Source organism: Felis catus, chromosome A3 (genome assembly GCF_018350175.1).
Source record: "Felis catus isolate Fca126 chromosome A3, F.catus_Fca126_mat1.0, whole genome shotgun sequence".
Taxonomy (NCBI): Eukaryota; Metazoa; Chordata; class Mammalia; order Carnivora; family Felidae; genus Felis; species Felis catus.
The window spans coordinates 21,253,239-21,279,034 of record NC_058370.1 but is presented as its reverse complement, the minus strand read 5'-3'; the positions used below and the strand labels follow the sequence as shown (position 1 = coordinate 21,279,034).

The window sequence follows — 25,796 nt, the reverse complement described above, 5'->3', positions numbered from 1 at the left end:
GCTTTGGGGTTGAAGGCGCCACAGTAGTTTTTAGAGAAGGACACACCCCTCCCCTTATTTTTCCCCTGACTTTATTTTTACCAGAAGTTGGACAACACAAGTAACAGATTTGAATTTTAAAAATAAATCTTTTGGGGGCACCTGAGTGGCTCAGTTGGTTAAGTATCCGACTCTTGGTTTCGGGCCAGGTCATGATCTCAAGGTTCGTGAGTTCGAGCCCCGCATCGGGCTCTGTGCTAGCTGTGTGGGGCCTGCTTGGGATTCTCTCTCTCTCTCTCTCTCTCTCTCTCTCTCTCTCCCTCTCTCCCTCTCTGTCTCTCTCTCTCTGCCCCTCCCCTGCCTGTGCTCTCCCTCTCTCTGTCAAAATAAATAAACTTAAAATAATTTTTTTTTTAATTTTTTTTTTTAACGTTTATTTATTTTGGGGACAGAGAGAGACAGAGCATGAACGGGGGAGGGGCAGAGAGAGAGGGAGACACAGAATCGGAAACAGGCTCCAGGCTCTGAGCCATCAGCCCAGAGCCCGACGCGGGGCTCGAACTCACGGACCGCGAGATCGTGACCTGGCTGAAGTCGGACGCTTAACCGACTGCGCCACCCAGGCGCCCCAAACTTAAAATAACTTTTAAATAAAAAATGAATCTTTTCTTCCAGAATAATCTTAGATTTACAAAAAAGTTAAAAACCTGGTACAGAGAGTTCCGTTATGCCCTTCCCCCAGCTTCCCCCATAGGTACCTTATGCAGCCACAGTATATTTGTTAAAATTAAGAAGTTAATGTTGGCACACTACCATTAACTGAACTCCAGACTGTTTTTGGATTTCACCAGCTTTGCCTCTAATGTGCATTTTCTGTGCCAGGATCTGAGCTAGAGCACCACGTTACCTGTGGTCATCATGGTAATCATGGGTCGTCGTCTCCTCTAATCTGAAACAGATTCTCCATCTTTCCTTGTTTGCCCTGACCTTGACGGCTTTGAAGAGTGTTAGCATTTTGTAGAATGGCTCTCAGTTTGGGTTTTTCTGATGTTTTCTCATGACTAGAATTTGGGGGAAGGATATCACAGAGGTGAAGTTCCCCTCTGAACATGTATCAGGGGTATATGATATCTACATGACATCACCAGCGATATTAACCCTGATCACTTGGTTAAGGGGTGACTGCCAGACTTCACTGTAAAGTTACCGTTATTCCCTTTCCAAAGATTCTGGTCTTTGGAATACAGGCTTGATTGTAATACGTGGTTTAGAGAACATGTTTAGAAATCTTTGCCCAACAGTGAGAGAGCATATATTTTTCTCAAGCACATTTGGAGCATTTATAAATATTGACCATGTTTCATGCTGCAGAGCAAGTCTCACATACCAGTGCATTGGAATCATATAGACTACAATATGTGACTACAACATAAAGACATAAAACAAACTTGAGAGAATACTTAGACTTGAATGAAATGAAAATCCTAATCCTATATATCAAAAGTTGTGGAATGCAGCTAAAACCGTACATGAGAAATATAACCTTGAATGCTTTTGTTGGGAAGTTCCTACCAATAAGAGAGCGTGTGACCCATCATATGGGAGACTTACCTGTATTGACCTGTGTAGACGGGAGTTCAGAGGGTCCAGAACTCCCCAGCGTTCTGGTCTTTGGCATTCCTTCATAACCATGAGGGAATCAGAACACCAGATTTATTCCCTGGCAACATTTTTTTTAAATGTTTATTTATTTTTGAGATAGAGACAGAGCCTGAGCAGGGGAGAGGCAGAGAGAGAGAGAGAGAGAGAGAGAGAGAGAGAGAGAGAATCCGAAGCAGGCTCCAGGCTCTGAGTTGTCAGCGCAGAGCCTGATGTGGGGCTCAAACTCACAGACTGTGAGATCATGACCTGAGCTGAAGTCAGAAGCTGAACCACGACTGAGCCACCCACACGCCACCCCCCACACCCCCGCCGGAACCTGTTAGTATCGAAGCAATATAACTTACTTTGTAGTTTTCTAATACATTTATTTAATGCTCGGTATGCTAGTACTCGTGTTGGTGGAGATAGGCACAGCAACTCCTACCAGAGGGGGTAAGGTAACTGCCCTGAGAGCCACCTGAGGAAGGGACTACAGAGTGCAAAGAGTAAAGGATCCCTGCTGCCCATCTCCCCCATCACCCTGGCTGCAGTAGGTCCGAGTGGTATCATGGTCCAAACAGAGAAGTGTGAACCGACGCTTGGACCCACATCATGCAACTCAAGCCCAGTCATCTTCAGTGGACCGTTGGTAGCTCAGAATCCTAAACTCATCCTGGTTTCAGTGTGACTGGGAATCACCAAAATCAGCCTGCCAACCCACTTTGGCAGCCCAATTTCACACAAGCTGGTGAAAGGAATTCTGCACCAGTTAGCAAGAGTGAGTTCGTTGCCAGACTGTCCTCCTGGAACCAGAACTGGCCATGAGGCTCCAGGATGATTCCATATATGTAAGTCCTGGAGCTCTTCAAGGCATCTGGTCAATCTCACACGTAAGTGAAAGGAGGAGGTAGTAAGAAAGACGGTTGAAGAGCTCTTCAAAGAGAGGAAATAAAGAATGAGACAGGGGATGGACCTAGTCTGGGAGTGCATCGCCCTGCCTGGATGGCACCCTGGCTCTGGCCAGTCCCAACCACTGGAGTGAGGCTTAGAAAACTTGAAGGTAGAAATTTCTAGCTAACAGGACCCACATGGGACCTGGTCTGGATTGGAGCACCCTACCAAGATGACATTATGCCTTGGAGGGGTGCATGGAAAAATTCGAGGAATACTGATCCAAAGTGAAGTACTCCTTGAGGCACGGGGTCTGGGGCAGGGGACCTCTTTTATTTTTAAGTTTATCTATTTTGAAAGAGAGAGAGAGAGAGAGAGAGAGAGAGAGAGAGAGAGAGAGAGAGAATGAGCAGGGGAGGGGCAGAGAGAGAGGGAGAGAGATCCCAAGCAGGCTCTGCACTGTCAGCGTGGAGCCCAATGTGGGGCTCGAACCCATGAACCATAAGACCTGAGCTGAAATCAAGAGTTGGTCCCTTAACCAACTGAACCACGCAGGTGCCCCTGGGACAGGGGACCTCTTACCTAGGTGTAATGATGCTACTTTGGTATCACTGGATATTATTCACTAAGACTTAACAGTAGAGCAAGAAAGTGGTTAGATGCTGAGCCAGTGCATTTTCCATCCACTATCCATCCACTGTCCCCACATCCACCTACCTATCCATCCAACAAATGTTTATCGAGCACCAACACTGTGCCAGTATTGTTTTAAGTTCAGGGGAAATAGAAGGGAATCTTCCCAATCATTATCTACCCCAAGCTAATTCTATACATTTTAAAAAGGAAGAAAAAGAAAAAAAAATGGCTACAGATGAGATACCTCTTGTACATCGGTTAACAACTTTTCTCAATTATGACCCTTGAAAGTGTTTTAATTGCCATGAACACATACAATTTACTCCCCAAACTTAGTGGTTTAAAATAATGACAATATTTATTTTGCCCATGAATCTGCGCTTGGAGCTGGGCTCAGTAGGTTTAGCTTCTCTCTGCTCTGCTTAGTGTCAGGTAGGTTGATGTGAAACCTGGGGACTGGAATCATCTGAAGGCTTCCTCACTCACATATCTGGCCATTTGATGTTGCCAGATATGTGATGATGGAACACTTCCACACGGTTCTTTCACGTGACCTGGGCTTGCTACCAACATGGTAACTGGGCTCTAAGGACGAGCATTTGAAAAGGGGGTAAACTGGGGCGCCTGGGTGGCTCAGTCGGTTGAGCGTCCGACTTCAGCTCAGGTCACGATCTCACAGTTCGTGAGTTCGAGCCCCGCGTCGGGCTCTGGGCTGATGGCTCAGAGCCTGGAGCCTGCTTCCGATTCTGTGTCTCCCTCTTTCTCTGCCCCTCCCCCATTCATGCTCTGTCTCTCTCTGTCTCAAAAATAAACATTAAAAAAAAAAAGGGGGGTAAACTAATGGAAGCTGTATCCTCTTGATGAGCTAGTCCCAGAAGACACATAGTATTCCTTCTGCCACATTGGCCCGAACAGTCACAACCAGACTCAAGGGGCGGGGATGGGGACATGGAGCCCATTTTTTACTGAGAAGAGTGTTGGTTATATTGTAAGAACTGTGGGATGAGTTGTACATATATCTGTATGGCCAACGTTGGGCGGAAAAGTCTGCCAAAAGAAGGTTAATATAACTCCATTTTTCCTTTGTGACTGCAATGCCTTTTAAATATTTTTTTTTCAACGTTTATTTATTTTTGGGGGGACAGAGAGAGACAGAGCATGAACGGGGGAGGGGCAGAGAGAGAGGGAGACACAGAATCAGAAACAGGCTCCAGGCTCTGAGCCATCAGCCTAGAGCCTGACGCGGGGCTCGAACTCACGGACTGCGAGATCGTGACCTGGCTGAAGTCGGACGCTTAACCGACTGCGCCACCCAGGCGCCCCTGCAATGCCTTTTAATACACAATAAATAAGAACACAATACAAAATTACATTTTGACATAACAGTTTCAGATGAAGACATTCCCCCAATTTATTCTACTCTTCTAGTTAGAAATTAGGATGTGGAACAAGTGTGAATTAGAGAAACCATAAAGTTTCCTTCTGTATAGGGTTTCATGTTTCTTCAGTCTATTGTGTGTGCATACTTGCCTGACATGTTTCAAAGTATTCTCACGTTTAGTCTTTCCCCCCCGCCTCAGGTGTTCGTGCGTGTGTGCACGCTATAACTTTACATTGATTTAAGTGAAGCCCTCAAACATTTAAAAAACTGGTAAAGAAAAAGGTGTAGAAATATGTTACTTTTGAGGAATGACTCTCTTACATCTTTTCTCCACCACCCCCTGCCTAATATTATATCTTATCTTCCTGACCAGTACAATGGTCCTTACCCTTTGTATTTTATGTAAAAGCCCTACTCTTAACTTGAAATTATTTATTGCTTATGTAATTTTTGTTTGCATTATTCCTTTAATCTATTTTTCTGTTAAAATATTTAGGTATCTTGGGTTGGAATTGAACATATTTTTTCCCATTAAAATTAATGGAAATAGGGGCGCCTGGGTGGCTCAGTCGGTTAAGCGGCCGACTTCGGCTCAGGTCATGATCTCGCAGTTCATGAGTTCAAGCCCCGCGTCAGGCTCTGTGCTGCTGGCTCAGAGCCTGGAGCCTGTTTCAGATTCTGTGTCTCCCTCTCTCTGACCCTCCCCCATTCATGCTCTGTCTCTCTCTGTCTCAAAAATAAAATAAAAATGTTAAAAAAAAAATGGATATATATATTCTTTCACTCAACACCTTTCACTTAGAGGTATTCAATATTTATTAGAAATGTGTTTGGTTGAAAGTAACATAAAATTCAACAAACTGTGGTCTAAATAAGATTTTCCCCCTCTCATAAACAAGAAGGGAGTCCAGTGTTTGTGCGGCTGCTTGAGTATATCCTCAAGAACCAGGCTTCTTTTATCTTTCTGTTCCACCTTCCTTAGCACAGTCCTCCTCGTGGTCTCAAGATGACCGCTGCACCTCCAGGTGTCGTGCCTCAATTCCATGAATGAAGTCAGGGGAAGGGGAAGGTCACAGGTGTCTCCAAAGACTTCCTTTTTATTCTGGAAGAGAGGATCTCCCTTCAGACTTCTGTCTACATCTTATCGGCCAGAGCTTGGTTTCGTTGCCACTCCTAGCTGCAAGGGAGGTTGGGAACTCTATGCTTTGCTTTCCAGCCTCTGTAGTTTAGAAAGGCAAGGGATAAGTGGTAAGTGGTTGGGATATTGAATGAACCTCTTAAGATATTTGTCACGCTGTGTTTAATTGAAGTGTATTGCTTTGATCAACAAAGTGTCCTGGATATAGCCCCATTCCTATCCTGGAACATTCTTTCTCCTTGTTCCTCTTGCCTCTAAGAACTTTCCTGATGTGGGGGTGGGGGTGATGTGGGGGTGGGGGGCAAGGTCTTGAGGAAACACTTCTCTTTCATCCTTTTTATTGGAATATCAGTTCCCTTGTCCTTCCTCCGTGGTCTCTCTTTTTTTTTTTTTAACATTTTTTATTTATTTTTGGGACAGAGAGAGACAGAGCATGAACGGGGGAGGGGCAGAGAGAGAGGGAGACACAGAATCGGAAACAGGCTCCAGGCTCCGAGCCATCAACCCAGAGCCTGACGCGGGGCTCGAACTCACGGACCGCGAGATCGTGACCTGGCTGAAGTCGGACGCTTAACCGACTGCGCCACCCAGGCGCCCCCTCCGTGGTCTCTTCTAACAGAAGGTAAGGAGGAGTCAGCATTTTCTCTGCTCTCTTCCGCTCTTTTCAGACAACCTTCCCTTCAGTACTACTCAACATCCTGACCCTGTCTTCTTTGAATATCAAGGACAGTCTCAAGACCAGGGCCTCCCTTCTCTCTCAGCCCAAGTTTCCCCCTTTACACTCCCAAGGCACTTGAGCTGTACCTCTCTAAGGCTACTTATTACTTTCTTCGTTGAAGCTGAAACCAAAATACTGAAAGTGGAACTGTTTACAAAATGTGTGGTGCACTGTAGGTGCTCAAACCGGTATCTCCTGCTATTATTATTACTATTTATGTCTTATCCCCTATATCAGACTCAGCTCCTTAACGAGAGGCTCTGAATCTGATGTCTGATTCATTTTAGTAATCTGCACCTGGCCTGGAATTGAGGGCATTTCTCATAATTAATGCTATGCCCAGGTAATAAAGGGGCGGCGGGGAAAGGGCAACATTTCAAAAAAAGGGTGCTGTAATGGTAGGATGTGAGAAACTCCTAGAACCTGGGTGGGAGCCAGAATCTTGCAGAGAAACCCCTTCCTCCGTCCGCACAGAAAACACGCAAAGTCGGGATCGATGCACAGGGACGCAGGTGCGGCGCCCCCTCCGCGGCATTGAGATAAGGTAGGCGCAGCCGTCACTTCACTCCTCCCACTCCACTTGCTCCGGAAAGGGAGGAGGGAATATGCCCCGCGCGGCCATCTGGGATAGCTGCGCACGCGCAGCTTCCGGCTCCGTGTCTTGGGAATTATTTGACGCCGCCGCTTCGGACCGGCAGAAGGCTCTGATCAGGCGCGCCGCGCACGCGCGGTGGTCCGCTCGGTTCGGGGAGTTATTTGACGCTGCCGCCCCTGGCAGTCGGAAGTTGCCAGAGCAGAGCCCAGCCGGCCGGCCCGACCGGCCTTCGTCGTCCCCGGGCGCCCTCGGAGAGCCGCTGACGGGTGGACTGACCGACCGCCTAAGGACAGCCGGCCAGGGCAGCGAAAGCGCCGGCACTATGGCGCGGGTGGCGTGAGGCGGAAGGCCGAGTGCGGCCGGCGGCGGCGGCGGCGGCGCCCGCCCCAGCGATGCGGGCCCCGCCCGTCGCCTCAGGTAACCGAGCGGCCCTCCCCGTCGCGGCCGGACCCTCCCCTCCCCTCCCCTCCGGGCGGTCCTGGGACGGCGAAATCTGTTTCTCGGGCCCGGGTGCCCTCAGGGCCCTGCCTTCGGAAGCACGTCTCTGCCTTTTTCGGGGGACCCGCGGGGTCCGGCGGAGCCTGGCCCTGACTCCGCGGCGAGTCGGCGGTTTCTTTCGGGTCTGTTCAAACCGGGTCTAGCCTTTGGGAGCTGCCCGGGTCGGGCGATGCGCTCTCCTGGCAACCTGGGGGAGGGGGCGGGTCTGGAGCGGAGCTAGACAACTCTAGCGAGGAATTTGGTCCAGCAGAAGGGTTGCTCGAGTTGCTGCCGCCCTGTGGAGGCGATGCTGCCCGCTGCACAGTGACAGTCGGATGAGGAAGAGTTAATAACGAGAATAAACAGCTTACCCTGGTTAAGCGCTCACTATACGCCAGGCCTTGTGCCAGGCCATTACGTTCACCACGTCTAACTTCAGGAGAACCCTGTAAGGTAGGGTTCTTATCCCCATTTTACTGACGATGCAACTGAGGCTCTGAATGGTTTGGTGACTTACCTGTCCAAGGTCACATAGCTGGTGATTTGGACCCAGGCATCCTGACTCCAGAGTCAAGTTCTTAACAATTAGGTCAGTGGCTCTCCAACTTTGCTGCACGTTAAAGTCACCTGGGGCAGCCTTTAAAGATTCCTGATGCTTAGGCAACACATCCAGGCCATTAAATCAGAATTGGGGGGTGGGGGGGGGGTGGTGGACGTGAGGGGACCTAGACGTCAGTATTTTTTAAGGAGCCACGTGTGATTCCAGTGTGTAGCAAACTTTGGGAACTGCTGGGATGGGCAGTCCTGCATCTCAGAAGACATTGCACTGTGTCTCCAGTTTCACTGTGTAGGAGAATCATCTGGGAGTTTGTTAAAAATGCAAGTTCCACTTGCAGAGATCCATCTTATCCTTGGGCCCAGTGACGACTCCACTTTGTGAAAGCCAGTTGGGGGTGGAAGGTGACTTTCTTTGCAGGGTTTCTGAGTTGCTGTGCCTTTAAAGTGTATACATCTCATGCAAAGCTGTCAGTTTGTAGTTTTCCTGGGCGTACAGTACTCACAGGTCTAGTGTCTCTAACTTCTGGGTCATCTTTGCACAGGCTGTTCTTCTGCCTAGGCTATCTTCCATGCTTTGTCCCCTCTCCAGCACTTCTCTCTCATACACACGTGCACATAGCTTTTCCTTCCGGTTTTAGTAACTTAGTATATTTTCATTGCAGAATGCCTGAGCTGCTATGGCCTAGCATATTTACAGATTTTAAAGAAAGGCAGGGTAGTAATTCAGATTGTATTTGTTCTTGGCTGGTCCTTAAGCCATGTAAACTTTATAAAAGGGAGTGAGTGAATATGTGTGTGAAGGTCATTATGCAGGGGTTTGGGGACAATTTTTTTAATAGCAGTTAAGTATGGTGAAGTATGTGGACTGAATGAAAATATACACATTGTGTATAATGATATTCTTTACAGGATAAGGATTGTTGTAGAAAGATTCTCTTGGTTGAACTTTGTACTCTTCTGTCAATTTTTAGGCTGAGGCTAATATGGAAACTGATGGGACAATTCTTGTTAAATTCAGATACTAAAGCAACTTGCCCTTGGTTCTCTCTGATCAGATATGGACAGAGTATCCAGTTCTGGCTTTAACACAAGGAAGAAACTCAGTCTTTAAGCCTGAGGTTTAACTCTGTAGTTGATATCCAAAGTAAAGGTGAAAAATTCCACATGATCAGTTAAAGACCAAAAGTGACTTGAATCAAGGTAGCCTGAGACTTAGAAATGGATTCTGTTTGAGATCCTCACCAGTGTGAGCAGGTGTGTTTTCTGACATGTGTAAAAATGTTTTGGATAGAATACATGATTTTATTTGATAGAAGATGATTAAAGTTTAAGGTACTTAGAGTTTAATTTAAAGTTTTTGTAGGTGAAGAAAGTAGGTAATTTGCCCGAGATTTCATGGTTGGGTTCTAGCACATCAAGGACTCAGAATTCAGCTTCTTTCCTCTGGACGTAGTGTTTCCTTCCACCCCCATCCTCCACAGTGAAAGGATGTCTTATTTGTTATTGGTGTGTGTGTGTGTGTGTGTGTGTGTGTGTGTGTACACACATGTATGTTGGGGATGGGGGAAGTGACTGTAGTCTGCTGTGTTTGAGATCCTCATTTAGATGTATAGTGAATGCTTGGCGTGTAACATGTACTTTGCTGTATATACTGAGGATACCAAGATAAATACGACGCAGCTCCTGTGCTCAAGGAATCTGTAGTCTAGTTAGAGTTGTAATAAAAAGAATAGTATCTGGGACGCCTGGGTGGCTCAGTCGGTTGAGCGTCCGACTTGGGCTTGGGTCATGATCTGGCGGCTTGTGAGTTCGAGCCCTGCGTCGGGCTCTGTGCTGACAGCTTGGAGCCTGGAGCCTGCTTTGAATTCTGTGTCTCCCTCTGTCTCTGCCCCTAGCCCACTCTCATTCTGTCTCTGCCTCTCTCAAAAATAAATAAACATTAAAAAAAAAATTTAAAAAATAGTATCTAAGGCAGCTCTGTCGAGTAGAATTTTCTGCAATGTTGGAACTTTTTGGTTTTTGTTTTTTAGTATTTATTTATTATGAGAAAGAGAGAGAGAGTGAGCAGTGAAGGGGCAGAGAGAGAGGGAGAGACAGAATCCCAAGCAGGCTCCGCACTGTCAGCATGGAGCCCAGTACGGGGCTCAAACTTGTGAACCATGAGATCATGACCCGAGCCGAAATCAAGAGTTGGATGTTTAACCAACTGAGCCACCCAGGCACCCTGATAGAACTGTTCTGTATCTGCACTGTCCAGTGTAGTAGCCACTAGCCACATGGGACTTTTGAGCACTTGAAATGTGGCTAGTGTAGATAAGGAACTGATTTCTAATTTAATTTAAATTTAAGTGGTTACATGTGGGTATGGCTACTGTATTGGGCAGAGCAGGTCTGAGGTATGAAGGATGAGACCTGTGGTGGTACCGGTGGGGGCAGGCAGGGGATTCATAGTATTCATACTTCTTTTCTTTTCTTTCTCTTCTTTCTTTTTTCTTTTGTTTTCTTTTCTTTTGTTTTCTTTTCTCTTCCCTTTTCTTTCTTTCTTTCTTTCTTTCTTTCTTTCTTTCTTTCTTTCTTTCTTTCTTTCTTTCTTTTAAACAGACTAGCAAAAGCTACTTGTTTACACTTTTAGGGAGGAATACAGGCACAACCTTTCTTTCGGGTATTTGATAGGATACCCAGTAGAATCTGGTATATAGGTGAATACATTCCTTTGTGACCTAACTTGGTTGATATTTGCCTTTTAGGGTCAATGGGACTACAGCAGAAACGTGAACTATAATCCTTCTGTCTTTACTCATCATAAAGTTATATGGATGACCTTGAGAGCACTGTGTGCCTTAAAATCTAGCGTGGTTCATTTGTTTACTCAGTGTTTTGGCACCCTGTTCCCTGTTTTTCCTAAGAGAAACAAAGCATGGCTGATAATATGTACCTTGCCTTTGTACATCTCAAAGTATGTTGACTTGTATCGCTTTATTTGATTCTTCCCTGGAGTACTTTAGGTAGGTACTGCGGGTGTTCTCCCTGCTTTGCAGACGAGGAAACTATGACAGAGAAGTGCCAGGCGACTTGTCCAAGGTCATTATGGTGAGGTATGGAGTCAGAACAAAAGGGACAAGCATTGGACTTCAGAGCAGGAGGTAGAGTTTCTTATCCCAGCTCTCCTGTCACTTGCTGTGACTCTGAGCAAGTTCTAGCCTTACTTGCTTTCTCTCCTAGCATCTAGTACATCTGTCTTCCTTAACTTTGTAGGCTTGTTATTGGAATAAAATGAAATAACATGTGAAAGCTCTTTCAAAATGATCAGTTTTCCAAAGGTGCACTGTTACCAAGCCAGATCTCTAGTGGTTTTTTTCCTGTATGATGCTGGCCTCCTAACTCATCACGTCAGTTATTCACGTTGAATACTATGGTGTGCCGGTGTTGTCCTAGATTCTTCTGTCTTCCTTGTTATGAAATCTTCCCTTGTGCAGCCACTGTGTCCTGTTTGTATCTGCATACCGCACACCTAGGACGATATCTGACATGTAGCAAGCGTTGAATAAATGTTTGTTTCATGAAATAACTGATGTCTGGATTTACTTTATGAAGTTTTTAAAAATCGATCTCTGTAATTAGACTTGAAGCTTCTTGTGAACAGGGATCTTATTTATTCATTATTATTATTCTCTGTGCATGGTGTATAGAAGGCATACACCTTGTATACAGGCATACACCTGTAATAAATATTGATAGAGTCAGTTGATACAGTTAATGTCAGGCTGTGGTCTTAGTGTGTCTACCAGCACCAACATATCGGTCATTTTGGTAATCTGTCAATTAGAACCTTCGTGTTACTTTGTGGTAGTACCAACAACCATGAGCTGTTACCAGAACACAGTTGCCTGATAATAGAAACCTCAGAGAGATTACCTAGAAAATGGACAAATGTAGAGTTGGACGGCACTAAGTGATCTGCAGGGGAGCACTGTCATCATCTCTCTCCTCCTGTCGTACTTACTTCTGGAGTATGGAGGTAGAGACTTCTCTGCTAGCAGCTCAGGTTAATAGCTGACCGAGCCTGTCTGGGGAGGAGGCACAAGATCCTTGACATAGCAGTCAGAGCCCTTCAGCATGTCCTCCCTGCCTCGTCCCCATCCTTCCTCCCTCCCGCTCCTCAGTATATAAGCCACACTGGAGTTTACTTTTCTACTGTCCCTTCAGCTTGTCTTGGATACTTACACCAAATTTCTTTACTGGGAATTCAGTTCCTGTTGTATCATTTCTATGATAAAGTTACCATCCTCTCTTTCTCCGCCCCCAGTTTTTACTAAATTAATTACAAATCTCCAATCGTAGCATTCATACTCTTTCAAAATCCGTCCCTGTTTATCTTTGAAATCTTACCCCTTGTACATCTAGCTTTTTTTCCTGCCACTCTGGGTTTTTAGTTTCTGGTGCTGTTTTTTGCTACTTGAAACAAGCGCCCTGCCCTTCCTCTTACATATTTTTCTTTTCTATCTGCCTCTTTTTGCTGTCACTCTTACTCACTTAATTTTCTTATGTGTTAAAATTGTAACCTTCCTTCAGTACCCAGTTCATTCTTCCCTGATCTTATCCTGTTGTTTTCCAGCTCAGCCCTTCTTTGAATCAAAAGTAATCTTTTGTCCTCTGAACTTCCTCAATATCTTGCCTGTAGCTTACCATAATCGGTTTAGTTAACACCCATCATCTCCTATAGATGCGGTAAAAGGGAAAAGATTCTCCTTGTGGTGAAAACTCTTAGGATCTACTCTCTAAGCAACTTTCCTGCATCTCATACAGCAGTGTTAACTATAGTCATCATGTTGGACATTACATCCCTAGTGCTTATTTATCTTATAACTGGAAGTTTGTACCTTTTGACCACTTTCCTCCAGTTCCCCCTCCCCAAATCCCCCACCACTGGTAACCACAAATCTAATGTCTTTCTATGATTTTTGTGGGTTTTTTTTGTTTGTTTTGTTTTTTAAGATCCCACATATAAATGAGATCATAAAGTATTTGACTTATTTCACCTAGCATGATGCCTTCAGGGTCCATCCATGTTGTTGCCAATCGTAGAATTTTCTTGTTTCTTTATGGCTGAATAATATTCCATCACACACACACATACACCCTCCCCCACCCCCCCAACTTTTTTATCCAGTCATTCATCAGTGGATGCTTAGGTTGTTTCCATGTATTAACACTGCTATGAATGTGGCGGTGCAGATACCTTTTTGAGTTAGTATTTTTATTTCCTTTGGATATATTCCCAGAAGTGAAATTGCTGGATCATATGGCAATTCTTTTTTAATTTTTTAAGGAACCTGCATGCTGTTTTCTGTAGTGGCTCCACCAGTTTACAGTCCTGCCAACAGCGCACAATGATCCCTTTTCCTTGGCATCCATGCCAGTGTTTATTACGTCTTTTTGGTGATGGCCATTTCAACAGGCATGAGGTGGGGTCTCATTGTGGCTTCAGTTTGCATTTCCCTGATACTAATGATGTTGAGCGCCTTTTCACGTACCTGTCGTCCATTCATAGATCTTCTTTGGAAAAATGTCTATTCAGATTCTTTGCCCATTTTTCTTTCTTTCCTTTTTAAAGTTTAGTGTTTATTTATCCTTAATACTAAACTTTATTCATAATCAAGGAATGATCACAAAATGCCAGACTTATCAAATTAATATTTTTAAAAATTACAATACCCAGTGTTGGTTAGAGCCCTGGGAAACTGGTACTCTCTGCCCTGCTGGTGGGTGCTAAATAGTAGTTTCCTAAAAGGCTTGTGAAAATACGTTTCAAAGAGCTAGAAGACGCATACTACATTTGATCCAGCATCAACGCTTCTAGCTTAGGAATCTAGTCTGAGGAAATATGCATATATGTGGATTTAAGAAATGTGACAGTTTATATACATCAATAAGTTAATAATGGTCATTTCTGGGTTACAGGCTAATTTTTTTTTTAATTTTATTTTTTATTTTTAAAAATTTACATCCAAATTAGTTAGCATATAGTGCAACAATGATTCCAGTAGATTCCTTAATGTCCCTCACCCATTTAGCCTGTCCTCCCCTCCCACAACCCCTCCAGTAACCCTGTTTGTTCTCCGTATTTATGAGCCTCTTCTGTTTTGTCCCCCTCCCCGTTTTTGTATTATTTTTGTTTCCCTTCCCTTATGTTCATCTGTTTTGTCTCTTAAAGTCCTCATATGAGTGAAGTCATATGATATTTGTCTTTCTCTGACTAATTTCACTTAGCCTGATAGCCTCCAGTTCCATCTACATAGTTGCAAATGGCAAGATTGCATTCTTGAAAGTTTATTTATTTATTTTGAGAGAGAGTGAGAGTGGCTAGGGGAGGGAAAGAGAGAGAATCCCAAGCAGGCTCCACACTGTCAGCACAGAGGCTGATGCAGGGCTCAAACTCACGAACCACGAGACCATGACCTGAGCTGAAATCAAGAGTTGGATGCTTAAACAACTGAACCACCCACGTGCCCCCTGCCCATTAAAAAAAAATTTTTTTTAATGTTTATTTATTTTTGAGAAAAAGAGAGACAGCACAAGCAAGAGAGAGAGAGGGAGAGAGAAAGGGAGACACAGAATCCGAAACAGGCTCCAGGCCCTGCGATGTTAGCACAGAGCCCGACGTGGGGCTTGAACTCACAAACTGCAAGATCATGACCTGAGCCTAAGTTGGACACTTAACCGACTAAGCCACCCAGGGGCCCCATCCCTGCCCATTTTTAATTGGATTATTTGGTTTTCTTTGCTGTTGGTTGTATGAGTTCTTTATATGTTTTGGACATTAACCCCCTATCCTTTTTTTTTTTTTTAATGTTTGTTTATTTTTGAGACAGAGAGAGACAGAGCATGAGTGGAGGAAGGGTAGAGAGAGAGAGAGAGAGAGAGAGAGAGGGAAACACAGAATCCGAAGCAGGCTCCAGGCTCTGAGCTGTCAGCACAGAGCCCGACGTGGGGCTGGAACTCACGAGCTGTGAGATCATGACCTGAGCCGAAGTCAGACACCCAGCCAACTGAGCCACCCAGGCGCCCCTAACTCCCTATCCTATACATGATTTGCAGATATTTTTTCCCCATTCAATAGGTTGTTGATGGTTTCTTTTGTGTGCAGAAGCTTCTCAATTTGATGTGGTCTGACTTATTTTTCATTTCATTGCTTGTGCGTTAGCTATGATTTCCAAAAAATCCAATTCCAAGACCATGTCAAGGAGCTTTTTTCCTTTGTTTTCTTCTGGGAGTTTCATTTCTTACAATTAAGTCTTTAGTCCATTTTGAGTTAATTTTTATGAATGGTATAAGATAGGGGTGGTTTCATTTTTTTTTTTTATGTGACTATCCGATTTTCTCAGCACCATTTATTAAAGAGACTATATTTTCTTGTTTGACATTTTGAAATAAGGGCTACATAAGTGTGTATGTAGTTGTGATTGTGCTGATAGCAGCAGATACCACAAGTGGCATAGCCTCTGGTGATGGGATTTTTCTGAAACGGGCAACAATTCTTTTATTTCTTTTGTTAACAGTTCTTGGTATGGTAAGGTTCTAGACAAAATATGGTTCAGTCTTTTCTCAGTTTACGTGGTTAATTGCATTACTGGAAAACTCAGTGTATGTTAAAATAGCACAAAATATTTTGTATTTTTGTATACACTTTCAGGCTTAGACATTTAAGGACAGAATGATTTTCTGGCAGGCATTTGACAGTCGTGTGAAAAGTAGCATAATTGTTCATTGTGCAGAACTGTCTCCTGCATTGCAGAATGTCTAGATTTCCTGGCCCTGCCCATGAATACCAATAGCACGCCCCAATCATTTTGTTAACCAGAAGTGCACTTAATATTTCCAAAATTCCCTCTAGGGGGCAGTTCTTTTGTGTTGAAAACCATTGACCTAAATTCTTGAGTGTGTCTTGTTGGCCTTACCTCCTAATCAGAATTGAGTTTTATCACTTGTTTTGCTAGTTTAATAGGTACGAAACGAGATCTTTGTTGCTTTACTTTGTTTTTTTTTAAATTCATGTTTATTTCCAATATATATTTTCTCTTCATTGTTTTATTTAATTTGCCTGTAATTATAGTGTACATCTTTGTCTTAAAATTTTTTTGTGTATTTTGTTAATGTTTAGCATGTTTTTTCTATTAGATACATTTTAATAGTTAAGTTCAACTTTTTCATTGTATCCTTTCTACTTTACATGTTTCTTGAAAGCACTTATTTCATTTTCTGACGTTTAATCATTTAAATATTAATGCATTTAAAGAATTAGAATTTCTTACATTAAATTTATTTGTAAGTTTTTAAAAATTTAAGAGCTATTAAGCCTTAAAGCTTAATAGCCTTGGTCTTTCATAGTGTGTTTTTAAAGAATGATATTCCTGTCTTTTTTTCAGAATTGGAAGGGATAGCAGCTATGTCTTTAAAATGCATGTTCCCAGGCCCCAGTCCAGATCTGTACAGAATTTCAGTTTCTAGTGATAGGATCTGGAGCTACACAGATTCTGCACCCTCCCCCAGCCCCATGATTCTTGTGTACGCAATGGAGTTTGAAAACTAGCTTGCCTTTTTTTTTTTTTTTGCCTTAAAATATTTTTTTCTCTCCAATAGTGTGTTGTCTGGAATGTATGCTAAATATTTAGATATTCTTTAAATATTTGGAAACCACCTAACTACTTTAAAAAAACTAATAATTAGCATAAAACAAATGGACATCTTCCAATTTTATTTGTATACGACATGCAAAATTTTTGACATACCTCAGTGGAATAAAGCGAACTTTCTAAAGTCTCCCTGTTTCCCACTGGTAAACCTTGACATTCTGAAACATTTATGTAGTATCTACTGCATGCCAGGAACTATTTAAAGATTTAGGAAGTGAGGTTTCCATTCAAAAAAGGCTGACACTCTTGTGGTGAAGAGATCTTTACATGGCTAACAAATAAGTTAATGTGAGGCTTGGTATGAACAGCCTGTAATAGACACAAGGAGGAGGGTTGATTTGGGGAGTAAAGAAAAGGCTTACCAAAGGGAGGACGTTTGTGCTGTTCCTCGAAGGAGTAGTAGTACTTCCTAAGTACTAGGATCGAGGTGGGGCATGGCCGTGCAGTTAGTGGGGAGTAGTGCAGGCAGTAACACAGGGTATGAAAAAACTTGTTGGGTTTGAGTGATCATCATTTGTGGTGTTAGCTGGGGGAAGGGATACATGTTGGAAAGTGTTCATAGAAGATAAGGCTGGGGAGGCGGAGTAAGCAATTTCAATTAGAATTCTAACAAGGTTTGTTTATTTTTTTTGGATCGTATAAAATCATCTTAAATTTTATATAGAAGAATACGTATTTAATAATTTGGCCTGAGAATACTCAATAAAGCTTTGAAAAAGAATAGTGGAGGTGGAGGGGGCTTCCTTTTTAGATATTAAAACATTGTGTATAGCAACCAAATTTAAGTCATTATGGCATTGGCATAGGAATGGACAAACAGACAAACAGATACATAAATAGAGCCTATATAAATGAGGATTTAGTGTAGAAAAATTGGTATTTCAGTTCATTGGGAAAGGGTGTATTTTTAACAGATGATGATGGCATAACTGTACATTTACAAGACAATAAATGGCACCTTTCCTAAGCTACTTATATAAGTAAGTTCCAGATGAATATAAAATTTAAGTGTGAAGAAATAAGCAATTGTCTTGTGGGAAATCTAGGAGACTGCATATACACTTTAGGGTTATGCTTTCACACTTTTGGACCTAGACCCATAGTAAATGTATTTTACACTGTGACCCCAAATATAGTATACGGAAGGTGAAACAAATTTCACAGAACCTTGCTTACCTTTACTATGTGCGGTACCTTTGTTGTATATCTTCTTCCATGTAACTGAAAACAAAAAGTATTACCCATTACATTTATTTCATGACCCACCGTTTGAAAAACACTGATAGAGGAGATGGGAGGGAGAAACCACCGAAGCCAGACTCAAAACTAGAAGCTATAGGGGTGGCTGGGTGGCTCAGTCAGTTGAGCATCTAACTCTTGATTTTGGCTAAGGTCATGATCCCAGTGTTGTGAGATTGAACCCCACGGCAGGCTCTGTGCTGAGCATGGAGCCTGCTTAAGAGTCTCTCCCTCTTTCTCTCTCTGCCCCCCTCCCCCGCTCACTCTCTTTGTCTCTCTAAAATAAAAAACAAACAACAAAAAAACCTAGAAGCTATAAAACGTAAATATATGACTAGAACAATGAAGTCTCACTTCATACCTATCACGTTGGCAAAGAAAGAAAAGGAAAGTACTCCTTGGCAGGAGGTGGGGAGTGGGAACAGGGAAGGGCTCTCATCCATTCCTAATGTAGTTGGTTGTTAGAGCTTCTTTGGGGAAGCAATCTGGCAAGACCTATTAACATTAAAAACAAATGCTCTTTGATCCAATAGTTCATTCTTGGGAACTTGTTCCATAGAAGTTAAAAGGCCACTGTTTATATGAACAAGCGTGTTTATTGCATCATTTCCTGGTGACAAAAAAATGGGAAATGGAGTAAACACACATTATTAGGAGATTGGTTGGATAAGTTATACCACACCCATGCCATGGAATGTTACACAGTCATTAAAATGAGTTTATTATTAGTTGGAAAGATATTCATGAGGCATTGTTGAATGTAAAAAAAAAACCCCACAGATGTAGAGAAGTATACAGTCCCTATCTATGCAAGTATATAAATTATTTTGATGTGATTGAATTAGGGTAGAGCAAATACAAGAGGAAATGTTAGGTTGTTAACATGGATTATCTATCCAGGGAAGTGAATCATTTGGACAGGAAATGAAGCTAAATAAAATGAAAAAGGTAAAAAAAAAACCCACTACACTAAAACAAAGCGGGCGCCTGGGTGGCTCAGTTGGTGGAGCATCCGACTTCAGCTCAGGCCACGATCTTGTGGGTTCATGAGTTCGAGCCCTGGGTCGGGCTCTGTGCTGACAGCTTGGAGCCGGGAGCCTGCTTCAGATTCTGTGTCTCCCTCTCTCTCTGCCCCTCCCCCGTTCATGCTCTGTCTCTCTCTGTCTCAAAAATAAATAAACATTAAAAAAAAATTAAAACAGGGGTGCCTGGGTGGCTCAGTCGGTTAAGCATCCGACTTCAGCTCAGGTCACGATCTCGCGGTCTGTGAGTTCGAGCCCCGCATCAGGCTCTGGGCTGATGGCCCGGAGCCTGGAGCCTGCTTCCGATTCTGTGTCTCCCTCTCTCTCTGCCCCTCCCCCATTCATGCTCTGTCTCTCTCTGTCCCAAAAATAAATAAACATTAAAAAAAAATTAAAAAAAAAATTAAAACAAAACCTCTCTGTAGTCTAATATTCTTGTGTATTTATGTAAGGGGCTGTATGTATAGTGTGTGTATATTATATTGTATATACATATGCACGTATGTACGTGTTGATTTAAAAAGGTGAGGAAAATGTGTGGTGTGGGAAAAAAAGTTATCATCTGATGGAGATGGCTCCCTGTCAGAACTTTGCCTTTTTCCCCTTCCATTTTTGAGAGTGTTTATTTTGGGGGGAGGGAGGAAGAACACCGGAATATCCTTGGGGGAATCCCTTATAAACCTGAGGAAGCAGAGACAGTCGTAATAGTTGAATCCAGCCTTCCTTCAAATTGTAGGTACCTTGTTAGATGCTGGTCTGACTCTCTTGCCGTCCCGTGTTCAGGGCCTCTTGGTCAGAGGAGAACATCAGACCTCATAGGGTTGCTGAAAAGTACCTGGGCCCAGGGTCCATCAGATTCCAAAAAGAAGCTGAGAAGACTGGGGTTGGGAGGGTATGCAAGAGGGGAGGTGGAGGTGGTAGGTTCCTCTGTATGGAAAGGAGAAAGAAAGGTAGTTGGGGACCAGTCTATGAATGACTTTGACTTTCATGCTAGGGAGTTTAATCTTCGTTCTTCAGGCCTGTAATTCTCAAATGCCATATCCTTTGGAAAAACACTGATACTTGAGCTGGAATGAGGTTTTTTAAGATGAAAATTTAACAGTGCTGGTCTTTCCCAGTGTGAAGAAAAATGAGCTTAAGGGAAGAATTTTTTAAAGATTAAGTGTACCCTGGACTTTGCTTAAACTCTCTGGCCAGGCATACAGATTTCAGAACAAGTAGAAAATGGAAGTTGAAACAGAAATGAATTGGAGAAGGCTAACTAATCATCCTCGATTCTCTTTGTGAGTATGGTGTTTATGATGGTAACGTTTACATTGCATTCATACAGATACGTTTTCTGTGGCTAAAAGTTTTTTGTGTGTGTGGTAGACATAGATCATTTCACGGGGGAATGTATAGGATAGGAAGAAGGCAGTACATGCCATGGTAAGGAACGTGGTCTCTGGAACCCAACAGATGTGGAAACAAACCCAGCTCCACCATGTTATAGCTCTGAAGCCTCAGGTAAGAAGTAAACCTCTCTGTGTCTCTGCTTTTTTGTCTGTGAAGTAGAGATAACATTCCTTAATATTCACCGAGTTGTTGTGATGATTGCGTGAGTAGCGTGTAGTAAGTGCTCATTAAGTGGAGCTCTTAATATGTTTTCTGAAGAACACTGTGACTTCCAGGTGTTCCGTTACCGGAAATTTGTGTGTCACTGCTGCAGGGAATGAAATACTCTCGAAGAATTTTATGTCTGATTTGAGGACATTGGTGGGAAATTGCAGGGGTATGTTTCTAGCATGATAGAAAATTGCTGGAAATTGGAAACTGTTGACTGAAGAAGCTGGATCTTGGAGTAAACTCTTTCCTTTGTCTTCCTTTCTCAGGGAGCTTCATTCTTCTATCTTTTTCTATCTTGGAACATAGAATGAGGAGGGCTCCCTCATGTTAGGAGTGTACCAAATCAGATCATCTTCTCCCCCTGCACAGTGGCGTCTGTCCCAGTTCCGCTCCCGGGCTTCTGAGGCTCTTTTGGGGAGGAGCTTAGACAGCTGCGTCCCAGGGTCCACCTTCCTACCTGACCTCGCTGAGAGGCTATTTTAGGACACTCTCAAAACATTTAGATGCGTATTTTCTCAGTCGTCTTGGCCGTATGTTTGTAGCTGCTTTATCTTACCACGTAGGATAAATCTGTTCTGCTTAGTTTTATTAATTTGCAACAGTGTTTAACAATAATTCTGTTTTGTCTTTTCAGGTGCCATTTGGACAGTCCTTTAGCGGCACGATGTACTCTGAGTGGAGGTCACTGCATTTGGTGATTCAGAATGATCAGGGCCACACCAGTGTGCTGCACAGCTATCCGGAGAGCGTTGGGCGAGAGGTGGCAAATGCGGTGGTCCATCCTCTTGGGCAGGCCTTAGGTACCCCTTCAGTGGCTGGTAGTGAGAGCTTGTTAAAAACTGACAAAGAAGTAAGTGTTTTCTTCGTTTCGTTTTACTGTGTGAAAATATCATCTCGTCACTGAAGAATTTATTTAACATTGTCTTTTTAATGGATTTCTGTCTAATGGAGTAGTACATCTTTCTTAATTGTGACCTTTGTTTGGGTTGAAGGCTGGGCTGACTGAGAGTTTGTGGGGGTCATAAGGAATACGTTGTGCCATTGTGCTGCTGGCTCCCTACCGGCCAGACCCAATTCTCCACTTGAGCTGTGGGCGCGAGACAGAGACTTGAGTGTCAGGCCCCTTCCCCTAAGCTCTGGGCCCAGTCTTCAGATTTCTATTCAGAGGTGTGTTTGGAAGGTCTTCGCTGCTACCCACATATGGCCTCTGACTGAAGGCCTGTCTTCTGTCAACTTTTCAGGCTACACATATGTGTTGAACCTGAGGTCCTCCTTTGCTCCGTGTCTGCCTGCCCTTACCGACTCCCAGGTTTAAGAGTGCTACAGAGCAGCTAAGCCTATATGGTTGTGAGCCCAAGTATTTGGAATTGGAGTTGTGTTTGCTGTCCTTAAAGATAAGGGCTCTTGGAGTAGCTTGGCCTGAAGTTGGTCCTGTTCTTGGATTCAGGAGATTGGGTTGAGGTAAAGTTTTCAGAGGGAGGTCATGAAGGGACCCTGAAAATGGAGGGATACAGGAACTTGCTAGTATGAGGTCTGGCTAAGATACGGGATTAGAACTGTGTGCTGTAGGAAGTTTATACAACCTTCCGGCTTTGGGTTAACTTATTTCTCAGACTCACCTTTTTTTCTCCCTCTTTTTGATTTCTTTCTAATGAAGGAGAGACGAGACTTAATCTAGACATAAAGCTAGTCTAGATATAAAACTAGTCTAGATATAAGATTTGTGACTCTAAAGGCAGTTTATTTACTCTCTATAGGCCATGGGTTGCAGGAGGGTGAAGCTCCTCCGTTTGAGGAGTGTTTTTCTCTCTTCACAGGACCTTAGCAGAGACTAACCCCTGAGGACTGGCACTTGCCCTGGTGTACTCTCCTCTTGGTGGGTCTGGAATCTTCTCCTGGGAAGAGATGGCACATGAGTGGATAGAGGCGCTCTGGTGCCTGCCTTGTTTGTTTTCCTTTCCTACCTCCTAAAAGATAGGAGACAACAGTCCTTGAATCCAGTGTCCTCTAGAATTATACAATTAAACTATTATGAAGGTGACACCTAAGATGTTTTCTCCTTTAGGTTTCATCTGACAATTAGGGACTTGCAGCCCCTTTTAAAATCCCTTCCTAGGCGCGGTTCTGTTCCTCCCACCCTCCTGTGTTTGTCACAGCTTCACTGTGCTGTCACAGGCTTAATGCTTATTGCTCTTGTAGATTATATTATATTAGATAAATTCTAGTGCTGTACATATTTTTACCCTTAGCTCTTGTAGTTGTTTTTGAGCTTGAAATTTTCAGTACCTGTGTTTAATCTTGTTAGATTCAACTTGAAGTCTTTTGGGATCCTGAATTTCTATCTAACAAGTTAGCTATCCATTTTAGCTTTGTGGATATCTACAGATGGTCAGCATGTGATCTGTTCTTCTCTCTTTTCCTAAGTTAAAATCTCAGCAGGGCCTTTGGTGTGCCACTGGGCACCGTCTTCCTAAATGATCTTAGTACATTAGCCCATTGCTAGTCTCTCATCTTGTGTCTTACAAATCCAGCCATTCTGCCTTCCTATGGGTCCTATGTCTCCATCTTGTCCACAAGGATATCCTGCCTCTGACCACATTTCTTGCCAGAGCCCAGATCTCCCTGAGCCAGAGAAGGGTGTTAATGGTATGGTGAGAGTAGCTTTAGATATCTAGCTGGAAGACTAGGGCTCAAGTTTTCAGTTCTACCATTTCCAAACCAGTGACTTGGGCCAAATTGCGTAATCTTAATAAGTGTCAGTTTTCTTATCTATAAAGTGAGGATAGTTTACCTTCTCACACAGGGTTATTTTGATGGTTAGAAGCTGCTTATGAAAGTGCTTTGTAAACTGCCAGGATTGCACAATTGTCTGCTGCCTTCATAGTAACCTTGTTAATAAAGGAATGATGCTTGTCTGGCATGATTTGTTCGTTTTGAGTATGTTGGTTCCTAGTGATCATGCTTTCCTTTTATAAGTGCTCATGAATCATCTGCTTAGTAACTTGTCCCAGAGTTTAGTGTGGAATTCCCTGAAACTTTCCAGTCTGTACTATCTGGAATATCATTTTATCTTCTTTTGCAAATTGTGCCGTTTTTCCTTTGTCGCCACATCATGTTCATTCTTCATGGGCAGGTTCTGTCAACCCTTATCATGTGATTCAGTTAAGTAAAGAGGCTGGAATTCATTTAGTGCAGGTAAGTGCCTTGTTAAGATCTTACCCAGCTTGGGGTGCCTGGGTGGCTCAGTTGGTTGAGCATCTGACTCTTGATCTTGGCTCAGGTCATGATCTCACAGTTTGTGGGATCGACCACCGCCACCCCTGTGGTCCACCCCTGCCTGCCCCATGTCAGCGTGGAGCCTGCTTGGGATATTCTCTCTCTCTTTCTCTCCACCCCCTACCCCCATCCCCCATTCGTTCACATGTGTGCTCTCTCAAAAGAAATAAACATTAAAAAAAAAAGATCTGGGGCACTTGGGTGACTCCGTTGGTTAAGCATCCAGTCTTGGCTCAGGTCATGACCTCATGGTTTGTGAATTCAGGCCCCCCCCCAGAGCCTCTGCTGGCAGCACAGAGCTTGCTGCGGATCCTCTGTCCCCTTCTTTCTCTGCCCCTCCCCACTTGATCCTGCACACGCTCTCTCTCAAAAATAAACAAACATTAAAAAAAAATTAAAAAAATCTTGCCCATCTTTAGTCCCTTCTCACTTGTGTTTGTTCTTACCTTCCCATGTTCATTATGTTCTTTGGCAGAAAAAAATAGTCACAAAATAAGAGTTGAGCAGTTCATCTTCCTTCCTGTTGTTTGTTAATATTGCATAATCTGGAAATGGAATATAATTGAATATATGTATATGATTTCCTAAATGACACACATACCTGTGTATAAATTAAAAGGAGAAAGGTAGCTAAAATTTTCTATTTTTTTGTCCCAGTCTCTATGGAAAATCAGGATGACCCATATTTGCTTTTTATTTCATAGTGCAAATAATAATAATGTCTAATGGGTAAAGCCAACATGGAAGTGATATTTAGAAAGAAGTAGTTTATTGTTTTCTTAAATATTTTGGTTAGGAAATGTTGTCTGAGTATGTTTTATCCATGGAAAGTACATTCTCAAGAATAAATCTGGCATATAGTTGAGATGAATATACTGTCAATTGAGAGATTTTTGGTAATAAAAGAGGTAAACATTTTAAATCAGTCTGCTGAGATACAGTAGGGATGTGTGATAATTCTGAATGTATATTTTCTTTTGTTTAGGTGAAATGGACCATGGAAGTAATTTGCTATGGATTGACCCTTCCCTTGGATGGAGAGACTGTAAAATATTGTGTTGATGTATATACAGACTGGATTATGGCTTTAGTGTTGCCGAAAGATTCTATCCCATTGCCAGTTATTAAAGAGCCTAACCTATATGTTCAAAGTATACTAAAACACCTGCAAAATCTTTTTGTACCAAGGTAAGCTATACCATCTGTCTGACCTGTTACCAGGATTATAATACAATATTCATAAATGTTACTTTTTTGTATTATAGGAGCTGATTTCATTTTTAGTCTTTTGAAAAGTAACTTTCATTACTGTTTAATTAAAGAATGTATTAATATGAATGATAAGAGAGATGGGCTTATATAATATTTACTAGGAGTTTTTATCAAGTGTGTACTCATTTTAAAGGCTTTGGTTTTGTAAGATCTGATAGCTTTTAGATATTAAAATACTGTGACCCCTTTCCCTTCCATTCAAAAAACATACTTTTGCCTGTCATAATTCTTTCCTCCACTTAAGCTAAGGGCACCTAAGCCTTCTACCTTAAAATGAACCTTTCCTATGAGAGAATGAAGACATCAAAGTAAGCAGACTTGAAATTATTATGGACAAATTCATAGTTGGCCAAAAGATGATCTTAATAGTTTGGTACTGATTTTTTCCCCTACCTTCTGAGACAGTGACCTTCAATATTATAATATGGGATATGTACTTTATTTGGGCTTAATGTTTTTTTTTTTTTCCAATTCTAAAAGATTATATGTCATTGTAAGGAGTTTGGGAAATACAGAAAATAATGGAGAAGAAAGCATTGATTAGGGTTTCCTTTAAGAAAAATCTGTTTTCGGCTATTTTTTTTATGTGTTTGAAAGAGGTAAAGGGGCTTGCTTCCTTTTGGGAAAGTTCTCATTAAAGCTTTTTTACTATCAGGTGGTAAGGGACTTTGGGTC

At 42.7% G+C, this 25,796-nt stretch overlaps 1 protein-coding gene and 1 long non-coding RNA gene across 8 annotated transcripts in view; one reads left to right on the top strand and one right to left on the bottom strand.

Annotated features, from left to right (window-relative positions):
• Positions 1 to 5,326: 5,326 nt before the first annotated feature.
• LOC109498010 lies at positions 5,327 to 18,553 on the bottom strand. Its single transcript, XR_002740973.2, has 3 exons — positions 18,308 to 18,553; positions 17,884 to 17,928; positions 5,327 to 5,747 (listed from the first exon to the last, which is right to left on the bottom strand). It is a non-coding gene; the product is annotated as an uncharacterized LOC109498010 (long non-coding RNA).
• RALGAPB (Ral GTPase activating protein non-catalytic subunit beta) overlaps positions 7,263 to 25,796 on the top strand; it is an 89,039-nt gene continuing 70,505 nt past the window's right edge. For all 7 annotated transcript variants that reach the window (XM_006929759.5, XM_003983470.6, XM_019826521.3 and 4 more), the window contains exons 1-3: positions 7,263 to 7,396; positions 21,208 to 21,423; positions 24,835 to 25,037. In XM_006929759.5, coding sequence (XP_006929821.1) covers positions 21,238 to 21,423; positions 24,835 to 25,037 — 389 coding nt within the window. In that variant the 5' untranslated portion in view covers positions 7,263 to 7,396; positions 21,208 to 21,237. The remainder of the gene's footprint in view (positions 7,397 to 21,207; positions 21,424 to 24,834; positions 25,038 to 25,796) is intronic.